The sequence below is a fragment of the Mustelus asterias genome, chromosome 14 (assembly GCF_964213995.1).
Source record: "Mustelus asterias chromosome 14, sMusAst1.hap1.1, whole genome shotgun sequence".
NCBI classification, from domain to species: Eukaryota; Metazoa; Chordata; class Chondrichthyes; order Carcharhiniformes; family Triakidae; genus Mustelus; species Mustelus asterias.
This window is the reverse complement of record NC_135814.1, coordinates 39,566,010-39,588,912: the sequence shown is the minus strand read 5'-3', so window position 1 is coordinate 39,588,912 and position 22,903 is coordinate 39,566,010. Positions and strand designations below refer to the sequence as shown.

Genomic DNA, 22,903 nt, shown 5'->3' with positions numbered 1-22,903 from the left:
GAGAGCAGTGTAGTTGATGTTGTCTACATGGACCTTAGCAAGGCCTTTGACAAAGTATCACATGGTAGGTTGTTGCATAAGGTTAAATCTTATGGGATCCAGGGTGAGGTAGCCAAAGGGATACAAAATTGGCTCGATGACAGAAGACAGAGGGTGGTTGTAGAGAGTGGTTTTTCAAACTGGAGGCCTGAGACCAGCAGTGTGTCTCAAGGATTGGTGCTGGGTCCACTGTTATTTGTCATTTATATTAATGATTTGGATGAGAATATAGGAGGCATGGTCAGTAAGTTTGCAGATGACACCAAGATTGGTGGCATAGTGGACAGTGAAGAAGGTTATCTAGGATTGCAACGGGATCTTGATCAATTGGGCCAGTGGGCTGACAAATAGCAGATGGAGTTTAATTTAGATAACGTGAGGTGATGCATTTTGGTAGATTGAACCAGGCAGGACTTACTCAGTTAATGGTAGGGCGTTGGGGAGAGTTATAAAACAAAGAGATCTAAGGGTACAGGTTCATAGCTCCTTGAAAGTGGAGTCACAGGTGGACAGAGTGGTGAAGAAGGCATTTGACATGCTTTGTTTCATTGGTCAGAACATTAAATACAGGAGTTGGCACGTCATGGTGAAGTTGTACAAGACATTAGTAAGGCCACACTTGGAATACTGTGTACAGTTCTGGTCATCCTTTTATAGAAAGGATATTATTAAACTAGAAAGAATGCAGAAAAGACTTACTCAGATGTTACCGGGACTTGATGGTTTGAGTTATAAGGAGAGGCTGGATAGACTGTGACTTTTTACACTGGAGCATAGGAGGCTTAGGGGTGATCTTACAGAGGTCTATAAAGTAATGAGGGGCATAGATCAGATAGATCGTCAACATCTTTTCCCAAAGGCAAGGGAGTCTAAAACTAAAGGGCATAGGTTTAAGGTGAGAGGGGAGAGATACAAAAGGGTCCAGAGGAGCAATTTTTTCACACACAGGATGGTGAGTGTCTGGAACAAGCTGACAGAGGTAGTAGTAGAAGCAGGTACAATTTTGTCTTTTAAAAAGCGTTTAGACAGTTACATGGGTAAGATGAGTATATAGGGATATGGGCCAAACGCGGGCAATTGGGACTAGTTTACGGGTTCGAAAAAGGCGGCATGTACAAGTTGGACTGAAGGGCCTGTTTCCATGCTGTAAACCTCTATGACTCTAATTGTTAGTGCTGTGGAACGGAAACTTTCCTCATTTGTGACTTCCAGTATCAGCATCAAGCACCATCATATCTGCCCCAACAACCTGTCTCAGGTCCAACCTCAGAAGAGCAACGCAAACCATCTTTGTGCACAGTTTCTCATTTCCCATATCAACCATTCTGCGACAGCTTTAAGGAAGATTAGTGCCAAATTAGGGGCAATTTTATACACTCATGACTAATAGCAACTTGATTCAGGATTTGTTTATTTGTCTTTCTCATACTTGAACTGAGGAGATACCATGGTACATTGGCACAGCATCAAAGCATGATCTGGAATTCTTGCAATTTTATGCTAAAAGTGAATTTCCTGGCTGCCTTTATCATATTTGCATTGTAAAAAAATGGCACTGGAAATCTTTTGAGGCAAGATAATTGCCAGAAGCTGTTTCTGTCCAATTTCTGGCATTAAAACACTTCCCCCAAGTTCCCAGTGCACTTTCTGAATGTCCTTATTATCTGCCCACCAAGTGCTGACTGCCCTCATTTACTTGTCAGCATGAGGGTCAGTGGCAGTGCAATTCTGGGCTTGCTGGTTCTACATTGCTAATGCACTGTAGTTAACACGCTGAGAAGCATTAAGCAAAGTGATCAGCTGATACAGGTCGCAGTGAGAGGTTTTGGAGCCTGAAGGGGTTTGACCAGTGACTTCCACAACTGCGAGGTATCTTTTTTTTTTGACCACTGATATCTCCAAACACCTAGTTTTCCCTCTGATGATGACTGACAGTTTCAGGCCACTAAAATTATTTTTTGTCCCACGCACCCTCTACAAATTACTTCAGCAAGCGATACAGGTAGCCACTTTGGTCTCCAAAGTGAAAGCTGGAAGGGTAAATTAAGGCAGGCCTCAGAGGTCTGTCATGCAGGTGGCTAGTTGGGATCCATTTTGTCAAAGTCAAATCCACTAATAGCATTGTATTATGTTGTACTGAATGGACTGAGTGATGGCGAATGGGGCAGCACGGTGGCACAGTGGTTAACACTGCTGCCTCACAGCGCCAGGGACCTGGGTTCCATTCCCGGCTTGGATCACTGTCTGTGTGGAGTTTGCACATTCTCCCCGTGTCGGCATGGGTTTCCTCCAGGTGCTCCAGTTTCCTCCCACAGTCTAAAGATATGCGGGTTGGGTTGATTGAACAAAGAACAAAAAAAATTACAGCACAGGAACAGGCCCTTCGGCCCTCCAAGCCTGCACAGACCATGCTGCCCGACTTAACTAAAACCCCCTACCCTTCCGGGGACCATATCCCTCTATTCCCATCCTATTCATGTACTTGTCAAGACGCCTCTTAAAAGTCACTACCATATCCGCTTCTGCTACCTCCCCCAGCAACGAGTTCCAGGCACCCACTACTCTCTGTGTAGAAAACCTTGCCCCTCGCACCTTAAACCTATGCCCCCTAGTAATTGACTCTTCCACCCTAGGAAAAAGCTTCTGACTATCCACTCTGTCCATGCCTCTCATATTCTTGTAGACTTCTATCAGGTCTCTCCTCAACCTCCGTCGCTCCAGTGAGAACAAACTAAGTTTCTCCAAGTTTCTCATAGCTAATGCCCTCCATACCAGGCAACATCCTGATAAATCTTTTCTGTACCCTCTCCAAAGTCTCCACATCCTTCTGGTAGTGTGGCGACCAGAATTGAACACTATATTCCAAGTGCGGCCTAACTAAGGTTCTATAAAGCTGCAACATGACTTGCCAATTTTTAAACTCAATACCCCGGCCGATGAAGACAAGCATGCCATATGCCTTCTTGACTACCTTCTCCACCTGCATTGCAGTGACCTGTGTACCTGTACACCCAGATCCCTTTGCCTATCAATTATCTTAAAGATTCTGCCATTTGCTGTATATTTTCTATCTGTATTAGACCTTCCAAAATGCATTACCTCACATTTGTCCGTGCTAAATTGCCCCTTAGTGTCAGGGGGACCAGCTAGGGTAAATGCATGGGGTTGTGGGGGTAGGGCCTGGGTGGGATTGTGGTCGGTGCAGACTCGATGGGCCGAATGGCCTCCATCTGCACTGTAAGATTCTATGGTTCAGATTCTATGAACGCGCGCAGCTTCAGGATTCATATCTTGCCTCATTCCACCAGCTGTTTTCTCACTCCACATTTACAGAGATTGAAGAAGGACAGGGGCGAAAGATGTGAATGACAAACGGGAAACGCAGACCTGGCAGAGAAACATTTCAGATTGAACACCTTTCAGCATAACTTTCAAAAGTTTGCGATGTGGTCAGTTTTAAGCAAGTGAAAAGGGGGAAGGGTGGGAAACCGAAGAAAAGAGAAGGTCTGTGATCGCGCCGCAGGCAGAAGAAATGGAATGACAAAAATGTTGATGGTGCAAAATTGGAGGGAGCAGTAAAGCATAAGAAACAAAAGGTGTATCTAGAGGAGGCATGAATGGCAGAATCATAAATAGCTGCAAAAGAAAGAGAGAAAAAAACAAAACCAGCAAAGGAAAAGGAGAGAAAAAGCAGGGGCAAAAATCTGAACCTTTCAGACTCGGCTTGGCTTTTACATACACAGCTGTAAGATGCCCCTCTTGTTTAAAAAAGAGGACGACTCTGTTCATGACCGCCTGACATTTCAAAGTAGTTTACAGCCAACAAGTTACTTCTGAAGTGTAGTCACCGCTGTAATGTATTTAAAAGAAGTTTTTTCTCTTAAAACAATGTTTTAATGAATCCGCAAGTGCACATGTTTGAACTCCGTAGCTGGAATAATTGGTCATTCAAATCTGAATCTACAAACCTTGGAGTTTGAAGCCCAGCGTCAAGTACAATTTGAAGATCCACATGCCTGTTGAATACCATGCGCCAGTTCACGGCTAAACCATTAGATGGAGTATCGTGCAACAGCGAGCATACTGCTTCTAAGGGGAGGAGGCATTGGAATATCAGCCTCATTGCTGTACCTGCCACCTGACTGTGAAAAACCGGCCGGAAATTTCCCATCTCGCCCTCCGCAGGAATCGTAGCGGGTGGGAGAGAAAACTCGGCGCACCATTTAAATGTCCGTTGAGCTCAGGTGGAAATTTCCATTCTTGGAAAATCCCATTCAGTATTTATAGAAATCACTCCAACCAAGGTGAAGAAAGAAATGTGGCACCAAAAAATGGTAGTTCAGAGACTAAAACAGATAAATATGGAAATGGCAGTAGGACTTTTCATTCTTCCAGTCACGGAGGCATGGTGGCGCCGTAGTTAGCGCTACTGCTTCACAGCACTAGGGACCTGGATTCAATTCCGGCCTCATGTGTCTGTGGTTTGCACATTCTCCCTGTGTTGGTGTGAGTTTCTTCCTGTTTCCTCCCACAGTCCACAGATGTGCAGGTTAGGTGGATTGGCCATTCTAAATTGCCCCTTAGCGTCTCAGGATGCGTAAGTTTGAAGAGTCAGTGCAGGCCCGAATCCTAGGCATTCAATGATTCTTGTGCTTTTAGATTTGTGTGAAAATGCATCAATATGGATTTTCCCCCTTTTTATATTTTTGCACATTACCTGCTGCCTTTAGTTATTTTTTTCCCATACTTCCGACTTCTTCTCAATTCTGTTTTGTTGCTTTGCTTCCATTCGGAGCCCAAACTTGCTGGAGCTTCTCCAGTCTGAGAGAGTTAGACTTATACAACTTGAGTGGACACTTCATTCAATCACCTTCAAAAAAGTGGAAATGCTCAATAGTTGAGATAGACTGTGCTGTAAATGCTGCAGGGCATCGAAGGAGATTGGGTCCATCTACTCACGTAAAGTAAATGTAATTATTTCTTACCTTGATAATGAGCAGGAAACCCTAATCAGAGCTAGACGCCAGGAATCAAAGTAACTTCTTCAAATAGAAGGCAGTGAAACAAGAAGTAGAGCAAATGTCTGTTGAAAAAAAATCAAAGAAATTCCCCCTTACTGTAGATTTGTGCCTGATTTTTTATTAATGGCCATGATCTCACTACCTCATCCTATCGTTCGGAGAGGTGAGGTGCTGTAAGTTCGCATGAGAAACAAAAAATCAGAAACATGCCCATTTTCACGCCGGTTCCCATCTTCAGGCACTTACTCCAGGATCATGCCCAAAATGGGCGAGATGTCAATTTGCATGCATTTGAATTTATTTCAATATGATTAGTGAGTTTGGCACTTCGAATTTTTTTCATAAGATTGCACCCATTGACTTTTCTAACTCACATATGTAATAATGGCCAAAGATTGATGCAGTATTGCTATTGTTTCTTAAGATTTATTCTGTTTCTTCTCTAGGCTCCTTGGTTATGGGAAACGAGGCACTGTTGGTACAGCTATCCCTACCAGGTAACATATTAATCGACATACAATCTCTCTCTTAAGCATTGTTATATTGGCATACTGAGGTGATTGATAATTATCAATGTCATCAGCGTTCCTGCTTTATGTACAAACGATGCTGCTTGTATTTAAAAGAAGCAACAGGTGTAGAAAAATCCTAAGAGAACCTTATTGTCGCAAACCCTGTTCATGGATGCTATGTTGCTATTGTAATTTGGCAGCTGAAGCTCATCTTGTTAATGCTAGCAGACATGGAGGACTCAATCTTCAGAATCATATTACAAACATAAAGACTGGGATCAAGTACTGTAATAGCAACCTATCGGGATTCCACCTGGGAATTACTGATAAGCAGTGCCGGTGGGCGAACAGGTACTTTGCCTCATTGAGGAAGGTAAAAAGATAAAATTACAAGAGTGGGAGTCAAGAAGAATATTACAACAATTAATGTCGAGAAAAAAGAGAACAGGTAAACAAAGAACAAAGAACAGTACAGCACAGGAAACAGGCCCTTCGGCCCTCCAAGCCTGTGCCGCTCCTTGGTCCAACTAGACCAATCGTTTGTATCCCTCCATTCCCAGGCTGCTCATGTGACTATCCAGGTAAGTCTTAAACGATGTCAGCGTGCCTGCCTCCACCACCCTACTTGGCAGCGCATTCCAGGCCCCCACCACCCTCTGTGTAAAAAACATCCCTCTAATATCTGAGTTATACTTCGCCCCTCTCACCTTGAGCCCGTGACCCCTCGTGAACGTGACCCATTGCCTCACCCATTGCTTATCATAAAGTAGACAAAGCTAAAGAGGATAAGATCCCTGGGTTCAGATGGATAACACCTGTGGATACTTAAAGCATTCAGGGAGGAGATAGCAGAAACTGATATTAATATATTTAATAATTCATTAGACTGATGAACAGCAATGTAATTCCCATAATGAAAAAGGGAGATAAACCAATCTGGGGAACAATAGTTGAATTTCCTTAATATTAGTGGTAGGAAAGGGACCAGAACTGTTCCTAAATGAGATATCCAGAGACAAAAACATATAATCTGCATGGTTTTATAAAAGCGAGGTCATCTTTAACCAATATTATTGGAACCTTTGGTGATGTAACAACGAGTAGAGATGGTGAGGTGGGTGTGATATGCATAGTCTTTCAGAAGGCTGTTGTTAGATTTGTGGAGTCAGAGGTCAGGTAGGAGAATGAATTAAAAGATTGTGGAATGGCAGGAGCAGAATTGTGTCCACAATACTACACACACTGGGTGAAATTAAATGCACTATGCAAGGTGGGTTTGGTGGCAGGGGGCATTCAGTTGAGCAGGAGGGTGTCAGGTGGGGACCATCCCCTACCCCCCCTTCCTGCTTCTCCCTGATTAAGTCCAGGGTGGGAAGTTTAATGGATGGCCTTCCCACCACACTCTAATTCAAGACCACTTAAGGGCCTTATCTTTCCACTGTTGGTATTCACCCAGCATCTAGGCAGGGGACTCAACATATGATCATACAAACTAGGAGCAAGAGTAGGCCACTCGGCCCTTCATGCCTGCTCCACCATTCAATAAGATCATGGCTGATCTGACTAATTTCTTGCTTACCCTTGGTGACTTTTCACCCAGCCCCCCCATCCTTTCCTCACCCATTGCTTATCAAGAATCTATCTACCTTGGCCTTGAAAACATTCAACGACTCTGTTTCCACTGTCTTTTGAGGAAGGGAGTGCCAAAGGGTCACTACCCTGAAAGAAATTTTTAATCAGTAAGGGAATCAGGGGGGAAATAAGGCGGGAAAATAGAGTTGAGCATTATGTCAGGTCAGTCACGATCTCATTGAATGGTGGAGCAGACTCGATGGGCCAAATGGCCTTCTTCTGCTCCTACATCTTCTGATCCTAAGGTCTTAAAATAATTTTTCTTATCTCTATCTTAAATGGGCGACCCCTTATTTTTTAAATAGTGACCCCCAGTACTAGATTCTCCCAAAATAGGAAACATCCTCTCCACATTGACCCTGTAAAGACCCTTCAGGATTTTATATGTTTCAATCAAGCCACCTATTACTCTTCTAAAACACCAGTGGATCCAATCTTTTCTCCTAAGATAGCCAGTCAATCCAGATATCAGTTTAGTAAACTCTCTGTAAACTGCTTCTTAACCATTTACATCCTTCCTTAAATAAGGAGACCAGTACTGTACACAGTACTCCAGATGTGGCCTCACAAGTGTTCTGTACAACTGAAGCCTAAACACCCCTACTTATATATCCAGTTTCCCTCGCATTGAGCAAAATATTCGATTAGCTTTCCGAATTACTTGCTGTACCTCCATACTAGCCTTTTGTGATCCATGCACTAGGACAGCTCCGGGTTCTGCAATTTCTCATCATTTAGATAATATGTTTTTTTTTAATCCTTCCTGCCAAAATGAACAATTTCACATTTGCCCACATTATACGGCAGATCATTGCCCACTCACTTACTATGTCCCCTTGGAGCCTTATTTCCCTCTTCGCAAGTTACTTCCCTGCCTATCTTTGTATCCATGATGTGGAGATGCCGGCATTGGACTGGGGTAAACACAGTAAGAGTTTTAGCAACACCAGGTTAAAGTCCAACAGGTTTATTTGGTAGCAAATACCATTAGCTTTCGGAGCGCTGCTCCTTCGACAGATGGACTGGATATCTGCTCTCAAACAGGGAATACAGAGACTCAAAATCAAGTTACAGACTACTGATTAAAATGCGAATCTCTACAGCCAACTAGGTCTTAAAGATACAGATGTGAGTAGACAATGTGAGTGGAGGGAGCATTAAGCACAGGTTAAAGAGATGTGTATTGTCTCCAGACAGGACAGACTGTGAGATTCTGCAAGTCCAGGAGGCAAGCTGTGGGGGTTACAGATAGTGTGACATAAACCCAAGATCCCGGTTTAGGCCGTCCTCATGTGTGCGGAACTTGGCTATCAGTTTCTGCTCAGCGGCTCTGCGCTGTCGTGTGTCGTGAAGGCCGCCTTGGAGAACGCTTACCCAGAGATCAGAGGCTGAATGCCCGTGACCGCTGAAGTGCTCCCCCACAGGAAGAGAACAGTCTTGCCTGGTGATTGTCGAGTGGTGTTCATTCATCCGTTGTCGTAGCGTCTGCATGGTTTCCCCAATGTACCATGCCTCGGGACATCCTTTCCTGCAGCATATCAGGTAGACAATGTTGGCCGAGTTGCAAGAGTAGATACCGTGTACCTGGTAGACGGTGTTCTCATGTGAGATGATGGCATCCGTGTCGATGATCCGGCACGTCTTGCAGAGGTTGCTGTGGCAGGGTTGTGTGGTGTCGTGGTCACTGTTCTCCTGAAGGCTGGGTAGTTTGCTGCGGACAATGGTCTGTTTGAGGTTGTGCAGTTGTTTGAAGGCAAGAGGGTGGCCTTGGCGAGATGTTCATCTTCATCAATGACATGTTGAAGGCTCTGGAGGAGATGCCGTAGCTTCTCCACTCCGGGGAAGTACTGGACGACGAAGAGTACTCTGTCCACCGTGTCCCGTGTTTGTCTTCTGAGGAGGTCGGTGCGGTTTTTCGCTGTGGCGCGTCGGAACTGTCGATCGATGAGTCGAGCGCCATATCCTGTTCTTATGAGGGCATCTTTCAGTGTCTGGAGGTGTCTGTTGCGATCCTCCTCATCCGAGCAGATCCTGTGTATACGGAGGGCTTGTCCGTAGGGGATGGCTTGTTTAACGTGTTTAGGGTGGAAGCTGGAGAAGTGGAGCATCGTGAGGTTATCCGTGGGCTTGCTGTACAGTGAGGTGCTGAGGTGACCGTTCTTAATGGAGATGCGTGTGTCCAAGAATGCAACCGATTCCGGAGAGTAGTCCATGGTGAGTCTGATGGTGGGATGGAACTTGTTGATGTCATCATATAGTTGTTTCTGTGATTGTTCACCATGAGTCCAAAGGAAGAAAATGTCATCGATGTATCTAGTGTATAGCATTGGTTGAAGGTCCTGTGCGGTGAAGAAGTCTTGTTCGAACCTGTGCATGAAGATGTTGGCATATTGAGGTGCGAATTTGGTCCCCATGGCTGTACTGTGTGTCTGGATGAAGAACTGGTTGTTGAAGGTGAAGACATTGTGGTCCAGGATGAAGCGGATGAGATGTAAAATTGCATCTGGAAACTGGCAGTTGTCGGCGTTGAGTACTGAGGCCGTTGCAGCAATGCCATCATCGTGGGGGATGCTGGTGTAGAGTGCTGAGGCATCCATTGTGACGAGGAGTGCTCCTGGTTCAACTGCTCCATGTGTGTTGAGTTCCTGTAGGACGTCCATAGCGTCGCGACAAAAGCTGGGGGTTCTTTGTACAATGGGTTTCAGGATGCCTTCCAAGGTGGCCTTCACGACACACGACAGCGCAGAATCGCTGAGCAGAAACTGATAGCCAAGTTCCGCACACATGAGGACGGCCTAAACCGGGATCTTGAGTTTATGTCACATTATCAGTAACCCCCACAGCTTGCTTCCTGGACTTGCAGAATCTCACTGGCTGTCCTGTCTGGAGACAATACTCTTTAACCTGTGCTTAATGCTCCCTCCACTCACATTGTCCAATCACATCTGTATCTTTAAGACCTGGTTGGCTGTAGAGATTCGCATTCTAATCAGTATTCTGTAACTTGATTTTGTGTCTCTGTATGCCCTGTTTGAGAGCAGATATCCACTCCATCTGACGAAGGAGCAGTGCTCCGAAAGCTAATGGCATTTGCTACCAAATAAACCTGTTGGACTTTAACCTGGTGTTGTTAAAACTCTTACTATCTTTGTATCATCAGCAAGTTTAACAACCAGACCATCAATCCCTTCATTTCAATCCAATCATCAATCCAAATCATTTATATTGATGACAAAAAGTTGAGGTCCCAACATTGACCCCTGTGGCACACCACTAGTTATATACCACCACCCAGAAAAAGACCCATCTATGGCTACTCTCTGTTTCCTGTTAACTGGCCAATCTCCTATCCTCGCCAATATATTGCTCCCTACTCCCTACGTGAACTTTTAAATTCTGCAATAACCTTTGATGCGGTGCCTTATTCATGTTTTCTGGAAATCTAAGCACTGTCCATTCCCTGGTTCCTTGTTATCCACAGCAATTGTGACTCCTTCAAAGAACTCCAATAACTTGGTTAAACACGATTTTCCCTTCACAAAACCATGTTAACTCTGCCTGATTGCCTTGAATTTCCTCCCATAACATCCATAATAATAGCTTCCAGCATTTCCCCGCTGACAGGTCTTAAGCTTACTGACCTATAGTTTCCTGCTTTCTGTCTCCCTCCCTCTTTTAATGAAGGAGCTACATCTGCTATTTTCCAATCTAATGGCACCTTACACAATTTCAAGGAATTTTTGGAAAATTAAAATTAAAAATGATCATGCTAGCCATTTCTTTTAAGACCCCAGAGGTGAAGTCCAGATATGTATCAGCCAACAGTTCCAACACTTTGTTAAGTACCACTTTCCCTGGTGATTAGCAATTTTCTGAGTTTCTCCCTCCCTTCCAGTTTCTGATTTTCAGGAAGCCTGATAAACAAACCCTGTCGGTGTTTGCGGGCTTTCTGGGGGTCTCTTTTTCAGAGTGTCTGATCGAGGAAGTGGGCATTGGGAAGTGGGGTGAAGGAGGTCCATTAGAGACCGATGGCTCTTCATTGATGGGCTTCACCATCAGGGAGACAGTGGCTGCCATTGGTAATGAAACCACCAAGATCACCTTGGAAATGGATTCCTCCTTTCCCCAGTCTACCAAGTATGGAATGGGAACCGCAAAGACAGGAAGTGAAGGATTATATCAAACGCTGATTTTTCCAGCTATTACTTGAGAAACATGATTTCGTCAATAGCATGACCAGTTTCTGCCATCCTCTTGCAACCTTTGTTTCATAGCGGCATTATTTCAAAGTCAGAATATTGATCATTACATTCATATGCGTATTATAAATCTTTACTTTACAGCTGTACTGATGAAGATAACTTCTCATCAACTACAGTATGGCCAGAGTAATAAAAATATAGCTTTCTAGTCCCCAGCTTATCGTGTGAGTCAAAATATAATTTGCCATTGATAAACTGATCTACTTGAATGTTATGGGAGCAATAAACAGGAAAGTACCAAAGAGAATGATCATTTATTTATATTTTACAGTCTGAGTGTATTCCAGTACATTATTTCAATTATTGTGCCTGGAAGATATGATATTCATTTGATAGGCAAAGTTTCATGGTAAATTATTGATGTTACACTCATGTTTGCAGCAGAATTCATCATAATATTTTATTTGTACATCACGGTGACTGTAACAGATTCCTCACACTATTACTCATTGATGCTGCCTGTTATAAAGTGTTGTAGTTAGCATCTTCCAATTTGAATGTATATGGTAATGTCTTTGGTGGGTATGAGCATGCGTGAGTAACCATGTCGACAGTGCAGGCTTTTGCAGATTCAGTCTTGCCCCTGTGTAACTGATTGCCTCCAATTCTGAGTCCGTGCTGTATTGTATTTCAATATTTCTATCAATAAAGAAGATTGATTATCATAAAACATTCAACTACCTTTTTGTGGCCAAGTTGTCACATCTTTTTGCCAAAGAAAAAAAATGGCAAAATTAAAGGAAAAGAAAGGTTTGAAGTTCAGCATGGCGCAATGAAGATTTGCAAAGTGAGTAGCTAGTTTGCCACGTGTCTGGCAACTGAGGGCTTGTATCAGCAGGCTCATGAGTTTACCAATGAAAAACAGGTTACCAGCACCATGGCTACGTTTGGGACTATCAGTGAGTTTGTGGAAGAGAACGGAGACTGGACTGAACACGTGGAAGGGTTGCAGCACTTTTTCTTGGCAAGTGGAATTGCAGATGAGGCTAAAAAGCACTCAATTCTCTTGAGTGTGTATAGGGCAAAGATTTACAAGTTAGTGAGGAAGTTAGCAACACCATGGAGACCGGGACACATTCCATTTGTGGATTTAGTTGCGCTCATTCAAAATCACCACAATCCTAAGCATTCAGTGATTGCCCAGTGCTTCAAGTTCAATATTCATTTTCAGAAGATGTGACAGTCTGTAGCTAACTTTTTTGCTGAATTACGCCAACTCTGTGAAAATTGTGAGTTTGGAGCGGTATTGGAGGACATGCTCTAGGACAGACTACTGTTTGGCATCAATGAGGACAGCATTCAGTGTCATTTGTTGGGAGAAAGGACATTGGCTTTCAAGCAGGCTCTAGAAATTTCTCAGCGCATGGAAATGGCTGCCAGCAATGCAAAAGATATTCAAAAGGCCAATGGGTGGTGCACAAGGAGGTGTAGTGCACCAAGTAAAGAAAGAGGCTGAAAGCAGTGGAATGTTTCAGGTGTAGAGGGACACACTATGTGAATCATTGCAAATTAATTGACGCTATTTGTCCCATTGCAACAAGAAGGTCATTTAGTTAAGAAATGCTGAGGTGCTAAGAACAAGTCGAAGGCTAATCAGGGAAATTTAAATTCGAAAAAGCCTCAGTCAGCTATGCATCATCTGGAAAGCTCAGAGCAGGCAGAGAAGCACTCTTACAATATGTTTAATGTGAGTGAGGGGCACGCAGAGCCTATCTATGCTGCAGTCAACGGAAAACAATTCAAGATGGAGATGGATATGGGAGCTTCTGCATCTGTAATTAGTGAGGACACCTACAGGAAATCTTGGGCTCTGAGCAGGCGCCAGCCCTTACTCAGGCAAGGATGAAACTTCAATCGTACGCTGGAGGGGCTATACCATTGCTTGGGGCGTTAGAGGTGGACATTGCATACAACAGCCAAGAGGCAGAAACACGTCTCCTGGTGATAAATGGGAAAGGGCCTAGTTTACGAGGGTGTGAAGGGCTCAGTAAAATTCCATTGAACTGGGGTGAGATTAAACACACATTGGTGCAAAGGGCATCATTTAGAAATACCCTGAGGTTTTCAAAGGTGAACTGAGCACATTGCATGGCACAACAGTGAAGTTGTTTGTTGATCTTCAGGCTGCTCCTCGCTTTTTCAAGCCCAGGACAGCGCCCTGCGCCACGAAAGGCAAAGTGGAGGAGGAGTTGGAGCGGCTGCAGAGGCTTGGAATCATTGAGCCCATTCTGTTCTCATGTTGGGCAACTCCGATTATTCTTGTTCTTAAAAGTGATGGTATGGTGCGCGTATGCAGGGATTGCAAACTTACCATTAATCAGGCCTCCAGGCCGGACGCTTATCTTTTGCCGCAAGTGGAGGATCTGTTTACAACCCTTTGCAGAAGGCAAAACATTTTCAAAACTTGACATGTGCCACGCCTACCAGAAGTTTTTGTTAGAGGAGGACTCAAAATAGCTTGTCACAACCAACACTCGCAAGGGTTTATTCAAGTACAACCGTCTGGTTTTTGGGATGTCCTGTGGTCCGGCGATTTTTCAGAGGATAATGGACAATATTGTTGCAGGGGATTCCTTGTGTAGCAGTTTACTTGGATGACATTCTGATCACAGTGAAAACTGAGGGGGAGAAACTCAGCAACCTGGATCATTTGTTAAAGAGGTTTTCAGAGGCAGAACCTGAAGCATAGTAAGTGCATCTTCCAGGGCACAGAGTGTGGAATATTTAGGTCACAAAATCACAGTGCAGTGGCTAACCCTGGTGGAAGCCAAAGTCAGAGCTATCAAGGAAGTTCCAAACCTCAGAAGTGTGTCCATGCTCAAGTAATTCTGGGTAAATTACCACGGGAAGTTTCTGCCAGACCTTGCAACAGTGTTGCCACCACTGTATCTACTATTTCACAAAGAAACAATATGGAAGTGGAAGCCAACACAAAAAAAAGCTTTCAAGGACATGAAAGTGCTGCTCCAATCAGCTCATCAGCTGGTTCACTTTGATCAGGGCAGAGAACTCTTTCTGTCATGCGGTGCCTCACCCTAAAGTTTTGGGAGAATACTCTCTCATCCGATGGAGGACAGTTCAGAAAAACCCATTGGTTTTGCATCACATATGCTGACAACAGCTGAGAAGAGATATTCACAGTTAGACAAGGAAGGCCTGGTCATTGTCTTTGCTGTGAAACAATTTCATTTGTACCTTTATGGTCATTCATTCACTCTAAGTACTGACCACAAGCCAACAGTGAATCCAAATGTATTCCCGCTATAATGTCGGCGAGAATACAGTGCTGGGCTCTCACATTGTCAGCGTACCAGTATAACATTGTGTACAGGGCAGGAGAGGACAATGCAAATGCAGCCGCATTGAGTTAAGTTCCTTTACTAGACATGCCCCCCAAGACATTTTTCTTCCAGAGACAATCTTCTTGCTTTAGAAACTTTCAGATTCTTCAATGAATGTGAAGCAGACTAAGTAGTGAATGGACATGGATCCTGTCCTGTCTCAGGTGAAGAGATTCATTGTACAGTGATCGCCTACTGTTTTAGGAGATGCTGAATTGAGACCATTTGCAAAGCAGTCAGATGAGCCGATTGTGCAGGATGGTTATATCCTTTGGGGATCCAGAGTGGTCGCTCCACCCACTGGTCATTCACATGTCTTGGATGAAGTTCATGAAGCTCACCCGGGTGCCTCCTGAATGAAAAGTTTAGTCAGGTCGTATGGCTAGTTGCCTAATATAGCTCAGGACTTGGAGAACAAGGTGAAATCCTGTTCTGCATGTCAGATCAACCAGAAGATGGCGCCACCACCATCACCATATCTATGGAAGTGGCCTGACCATCCGTGGTCTAGACTTTATGCGGACTTTGCAGGGCCTTTTCATAGAATCATAGAAACCCTACAGTACAGAAAGAGGCCATTCGGCCCATCGAGTCTGCACCGACCACAATCCCACCCAGGCCCTACCCCCACATCCCTACATATTTTACCGGCTAATCCCTCTAATCTACGCATCCCAGGACTCTAAGGGGCAATTTTAGCATGGCCAATCAACCTAACCCGCACATCTTTGGACTGTGGGAGGAAACCGGAGCACCCGGAGGAAACCCACGCAGACACGAGGAGAATGTGCAAACTCCACACAGACAGTGACCCGAGCCGGGATTCGAACCCAGGTCCCTGGAGCTGTGAAGCAGCAGTGCTAACCACTGTGCTACCGTGCCGCCCATTATGGGTCACATGTTTTCAGTCACCGTGGACATGTATTGTAAGTGGTTAGAAGTACACATCATGAGCAACATTATATCTCTCATTCCAGTGGAGCAGCAGCCAAGTTTTTGAAATTCATGGTTTTTGACCGATTTCTCTTGTTTCTGATAACAGCATAACATTTACGAGTGATTTGTTCCAAGAGATCGAACAAAGGAATGGAATACGCAATGTGTGTACTGCACCTTTTCATCCAGCTTCAAATGGTTTAGCAGAGAGAACTGTTCAGACACTGAAAGAAGGATTGAGAACGGCAGGTGATACTTTGGGAACCAAGCCGTCATGTTTCTTGTTCCAGTATCATATCCCGCCACAAGCAACAACAAGACTCTCACCAGCTGAATTACTGATGGGCAGCAAGCCAAAGTCTCAGCTGGATCTGCTGCATCCAGATGTCATAGAACAGTAGAGCACAGAACAGGCCCTTCGGCCCACGATGTTGTGCCGAGCTTTATCTGAAACCAAGATCAAGCTATCCCACTCCCTATCATCCTGGTGTGCTCCATGTGCCTATCCAATAACCGCTTAAATGTTCCTAAAGTGTCTGACTCCACTATCACTGCAGGCAGTCCATTCCACACCCCAACCACTCTCTGCGTAAAGAACCTACCTCTGATATCCTTCCTGTATCTCCCACCACGATGTCAAAGTGAGTGGGAAGGATACAGGAAAAGCAGAAGGAGAGGCATGACTTCCATGCTAAGGAAAGACATTTGAACCCGAATGATTGTGTCCATGTAAGGAATTTTGGCACTAACCGACGTTGGCGCCTGGAATTATTCTCAACTGAAGTGATCCAGTACCTTTGGTAGTGAAACTGACCAATGGAAGAGTAGTTCGCAGACACCAGGATCACATTTGTCTACACCACGACTCAGAGACAGCAAAAGTTCCAGATAAAATGGTAGAAGGGACTGCTGCTGTGGACATTCAGCAGGAAGCGGTTCCTGTTGTAAAGGATTTCCAGTGGACTCTACTCCATGAGAGGATGAGGGACTTTCATTCACAGATACTCAACCTACTCCTGTGCCCACAAGTCCAGCTGCACTAAAATAAGCCTCACCAGTGGTACTATGCAGGTCACAGCATAGTTGCAAAGCTCCTGAAAGGCTGATATATAGCTGAGACATGAATTTCATTATGTTCCTTGCCTTGAGGGGGATTGAAATTAAGGCGGGAGAAATGTAACTAAGTGTTATAGTCAGCATCTTCCTATCTGAATGTATATACTTAAGTCTTTTGCGGGGATGAGCATGCCTGAGTGACAATGTCAGTAGTGTGGACTTTCATGGGTTTAGTCTTATCATGAGGGACCTGTGTAGCAAGCTGCCTCCAGTTCTTCGTCCATGCTGTACCATATTTCAATATTTTTATAAGAAGATTGAATATCACAATGCATTCAACTACCTTTTGTGGCCAAGTTGTCACACTGCCAGATTATTTTTAAAATATTAAAGTAATTACGTTCTGTGCAATGAAAGATTGCACCTTGGCCATTAAAACCTCCAAGACTGAGATTGCTAGTCAGTACATGCATCAGAATGTGAAAGGCAAATATTTTACCTGACTACAATTTTGGCTGATGTACAATGACTGGAGGCAGCACTTTATTTGAATTAAGATCTTCTGGTGCACATTTAGCAGACTTGTGATACTTTTCAGAGTTTTATCTAGTTAAGCAGTGTGCACTACTCCTGTGAAAAAGAATCATATGGACTAAAAACATTAACTCTGTTTCTCCCTCCACAAATGCTGCCAGACCTACTGTGTTTTTCCAGCATTTTCTGTTTTCGTTGCACTTAGCTTAATATCTGTCTCACATTGTACGCACTCAAATTAGCAATTATGACAGAAAGTAAGGTAGCGATGTTTGATTCACTCTGAAAAATCCAAAAATGCAAAGCACAAAATAGGAGCTAAGTACTGCTTCAAGAAGGTGTAATAACATATTGATAAAACTTCCATAGTGACACTTGCTGATAAGAGTTAATCATTCACTCAAAGCTGAGCTACACTACTTTACATTAGAATCCCTACAGTGCAGAAGGAGGCCATTTGGCCCATTGAGTCTGCACCGACAACAATCCCACCTCGGCCCTATCTCTGCAACCCCACATATTTACCCTGCTAACCCCTCTAACTTACATATCCCAGGACACTAAGGGGCAATTTAGCATAGCCAATGCACATAATCTGCACATCTTTGGACAGTGGGAGGAAACCGGAACACCCAGAGGAAACTCATACAGACACGGGGAGAACGTGAAACCTCCACACAGGCAGTGACTCAAGCCGGGAATCGAACCTAGGTCCCTGGAGCTGTGGGGCAGCAGTGCTAACCACTGTGCCACCATGCTGCCCAAAGAAATTGGAGGGTGTCTCAGCCTCAACTTCCACTACACGTCATTTGCAATAGCTTAAACTTCCCTGGAATGTGCCCAACCCATAAATAGTTACAATGCCTAACTGTCAATTACTGCTTCAATATCTATGTAATAAATTGCACAAGATTGCTAGATAATTGTGGATCAGAAGTGCGATAGTAGAAAGAGTCACTGAAGTATGCTACAGTAATTTGAGTAGAGGGATGGGAAGTGGGGGAGAGAAGGGTTGAGATCACAAGGAATGAAGGACAGCTTTTCTATTCTTACTAATGGAAATCACCTCACACTTTCTCACATCCAATCTTGCTGCCCACTCAAATAACCTGCCTCTATCTCTCTACAGCCTCTTTGTGTCCTCCTCACAGCTTACAGCAAACTCAGATACATTGCTCTCAGTTTCTTTGTGCACATCATTAATCATAGAAACATAGAATCCCTACAGTGCAGGAGGAGGCAATTCAGCCCATCGAGTCTGCACCGACCACAATCCCACCCAAGCCCTATTCCCGTAACCCCACATATTTACCCTGCCAATCCCCTGACACTAGGGTCAATTCAGTATAGCCAATCAACCTAACCCACATATCTTTGGACTGTGGGAGGAAACCGGAGCACCCGAAGGAAACCCATGCAAACACGGGGAGAGCATGCAAACTCCACACAGACATTGACCCGAGGCTGGAATGGAACCCAGGTCCCTGGCGCTGTGAGACAGAAGTGTTAACCACTGTGCCACCTTGCACCTGATTATAAATAGGTGGGGCTCCAGTGTTGAATCTTGCTGCGCTTAATTAGACACATCCTGCCAACTTAAAAATGTCCATTCCTAGCTTCACTCCCTACCCACCCCAGGAAAGACAGAAGGAGGTGGAAGCATGTCAGGATACTGGTCCAATCATATTTTTGTGCATTTTCCCAGTTCCTGACCCCATCTCCACCAGCCAGGTAAAATTCTACCATTCCCCCCCCCGCCTCACTCATTAAACATCAGCTGGCGTATTGTAGACAATTCTGGGCAATACACTTCATGAAAGAGGCAAAGGCATTTGGAAGGGTACAGGGAAAGTTTACCATGATATTACTGAGGGTGAGGAACTCAGTTGTGAGGAGAGGCGGCATGGTGGAACAGTCCATGTTCATTCCTATTCTCTACTTTCTGTCTGTTAACCAATCCCCCATCCATGCTAATATATCATCCCTAACTTCACAAGCCCTTATCTTGAGTATTACACAGTGGTATGGACTTCTTGAATGCCTTTTGGAAATCCACATATACTACATTTACTGGTTCTGCTTGTTGTGATATTATGTGCATGCACCTTTAAGGAAGTTCATCTTAGATAGCTGCCAGTCACCACCACCATGACAAGATATGACGTTATAGACCCATGCCTCATCGGCAGTCAGTAAGTGGCAGGTAGAGGTCAGATATAATATACTTAGCTCCCCAGTAAATCTATCTGTATATAGTCTTATCTTCAAATAAAGAACCCACATCCTTGTGTATAATTAGTATGTTTACATCGGAAACAAACAGAAAGTAACATAGAGTCATAGTCATGGAGTCACACAGTGCAGAAAAGGCCCTTTGGCCCATTGAGTCCGCAGCGACAATAACTACCACTAAGGCGCGCTAATCCCATTTTCCTGCACTTGTCCCATATCCTTGAATGTTATGATATTTCAAGTGTTCATCCAAATATTTTTTAAAGCGCTTTGGCATCAACTCTCTTTGTCAAGCTATTTATTGTATTGCATTGCTGACCCTGACACATCCATTATGTACTACAGACTAACTGCTTTTCTTTCATTTTAACAGGTTCTAACCTCTGATCTCCATTATTATTACATAATGGAGCTGGCGTTCTACTGGTCTTTAATGTTCTCTCAGTTTACTGACATCAAAAGGAAGGTAAGAACATTGCACGTGAATCAGAGACAAAGAAACTTACAACTCAGAAGGAGACCCTTCTCCCCATCACTGCTGTGCTGTTTCTTTGAAAGACCAGTAGTGTTTAGCCCTGCCTTCCTGGCTCTTAGTCCAAAACCCTGTAAGTTCCACACCCTCAAGTACCTGTACAATTCCAATTTAAATTATTGATGGATTCCATTTCCACCACCTTCGCTGTTTTAGATCTCAGCAACAGAGTGTAAAAAAGTCTTATCGTCCCTCTCAATGTTTTGCCAATGATTTTGAATCTATGACCTCTAGTTTTTCACCCATTTACCAGAGGAAATATTTTTTCACAATTTACTCTTATCAAAATGGTTCATTAGATCACCTCTTAACCTTCCATGTTCCAAGGAGAATATCTAAAGTTTCCAGTCTCTCCATAGAAACCCTTCAGTGCAGAAGGAGGCCATTTGGCCCATCGCATCTACACCGACAACAGTCCCACCTAGGCCCTATCCCCGTAACCCCACATATCCACCCTGCCAATCCCTCTAACCTACGCATCCCGGGACACTAAGGGGCAGTTTAGCATAGACAATGCACCTAACCCACACATTTTGGACTGTGGGAGGTAACCGGAGCACCCGGAGGAAACCCACGCAGACACTGGGAGAACATGCCAACTTCACACAATGACCCAAGCCGGGAATCAAACCCAGGTCCCTGGAGCTGTGAGGCAGCAGTGCTAACCACTGTTCCACCGTGCCACCTCTCCTCATAACTCCGTTTCTCACCCTCAGTAATATCATGGTAAACTTTCCCTGTACCCTTCCAAATGCCTTTGCCTCTTTCATGAAGTGTATTGCCCAGAATTGTCTACAATACGCCAGCTGATGTTTAATGAGTGAGGCGGGGGGGGGAATGGTAGAATTTTACCTGGCTGATGGAGATGGGGTCAGGAACTGGGAAAATGCACAAAAATACCATTGGATCAGTATCCTGACATGCTTCCACCTCCTTCTGTCTTTCCTGGGGTGGGTAGGGAATGAAGTTGGGAAAGGAATTTTGCCGATAGATTTCCTCTTTTCCAACAGACGTTCAGTCCTACGCACATGGGAGCACAGAGGGAGACTTACTCAGTGTAACTGAAAAGCTCTGAAGGCTTTAATTGGCTACACTGAAGAGCTGTAGACATGGCTAGGTGAAAGGTTGCTTTGCAAAGCACTCCATCTGTCAGTGAGCGTGGTCACCGTGTGACAGGTGATTGCCAGCTCCTTGGAAGACACCAGCAATGCAACCATCCTCAACTGCATTTCCCTGCCACTAGTCTGCAGAATGGTCGAGGAGCAGTTAATACAACTCCACAATCCACCTCTGCTGAGGTTCTAGGACACGGGACGTATCACTGCTAGGTGTTCCAGTTGCAGCACGAGCAAAACTAGCTGCTTTTCTCTCAGATAAATGCACCTCAGCAGGGAAGAGGGGCTAGCCACTATTAGTCGCAAATGACATCTGCATCTTCATAATGCTCAACTGGGGGGGAGAACACATGTTGTCAGTGGTTGTCATGCGAGGCCCAATCACCCCGCTGCCTCCTACAGCCACTTATTTCTGCCTCTCAACAAGTTGTGTGTTTCCTGTTCATAATGGTTTGTGTGCAGGAGGGGGAAGGTCACCATTTGTGGATGGTTGCTGTGAGATGTGAGTACAAGGATGAGTGTGAGTGTTGCCTGCTCAGATGAGGATTTGAGCTATTGCAATATTTAAAATGCATTTGGATAGGTAAATGGATGGGAAACATTTACAGGGATATGGGCCAAACACAGGCAAATGGGACTAGTTCAGTTTCCGAAACCTGGCCGGCATGGACGAGTTGGGCTGAAGGGCCTGTTTCTGTGCTGTATATCTCTTTAACTCTTTGGCTGTGTCTGCAGAGAGAGGAATGAGTGGAGTTGCAAGGTGTGCTGATCTATAGAGTGTTGTGGAGGAGAGTGCTGGGCAGATCTGAACCTAGTTCATTGGGTATGGGGCACCTGAAGATGCTATGACATTTATTTTTGCCCCGATGTGTCCCCTCCCGCGACAGTCCCGCCCCGGCCCTTGGCAGCCCTGACCCCACCCGGATGGCCAGCTCTGATCACCATCCTAACTTCCTCTGCCTGTGATGCCTACGCAGAGTGACAACGGGACCCCCCCACCCCCACCGATCTCCCCCTCAATAAGCTCTGCCCTGCAATTGACCCCAACTCCCATCTGACTCCACCTCCTTGGCACTGCCTGATGCCCAGTGGGCAGTGCGAAGATGCCCCTTGGCCATTGCCAGTTTGCCCCTTGGGCAGTGCCAGGGTGCCAGGCTAACAATGCCAGGCTAACAATGCCAACCTGTTCCCCGTTAGTTGGGGGTTGTTGTGAACTCTGCTGGAGTGAATCACTGCTAGCCGGGGGCGGGGGGGCGGGGGGGGAAGATGCTAGCAGGTAAAGAGATTTCAGTCCCGGGCCTGCTAATGATGTTGAAATGCTGAATTCCTTATTGAAATCAGCGCTGCGCTGATTTCCGGCACGGAGCTGAGTACTCTGGAAATCTTTGGAGAGCCGTGATGTCCAGCGGGAAGCCCGTGAAACGGCCTCCGCTGATGGCTCCCGGCTCGTTGTGCTGCGAGAGCAGTGTAGCGGGCTGGGAGAATCGCCTCTGGTTCTCCCAAAGTTCATTACTTTACGCTAGTCTGTATTGAATTCCATCTGATTTGTCAAATTTGCAATCGTATCTATGTCATGCTGAAGCCTATAGCTATGCCCATCATCATAGAATCATAGAATCCCGACAGTGCAGAAGGAGGCCATTTGGCCCATCAAGGCTGCACAGACTCTCTGACAGAGCATCTTATCCAAA

The 22,903-nt window shown here is 44.9% G+C and overlaps 1 protein-coding gene across 3 annotated transcripts in view; it reads left to right on the top strand.

The window, feature by feature from the left end:
• The window catches only part of cers6 (ceramide synthase 6), a 291,866-nt gene that overhangs the window by 206,767 nt on the left and 62,196 nt on the right, over nucleotides 1-22,903 (top strand). For all 3 annotated transcript variants that reach the window (XM_078228207.1, XM_078228208.1, XM_078228206.1), the window contains exons 5-6: nucleotides 5,507-5,557; nucleotides 19,939-20,031. In XM_078228207.1, the coding sequence (XP_078084333.1) occupies nucleotides 5,507-5,557; nucleotides 19,939-20,031 (144 nt within the window). The remainder of the gene's footprint in view (nucleotides 1-5,506; nucleotides 5,558-19,938; nucleotides 20,032-22,903) is intronic.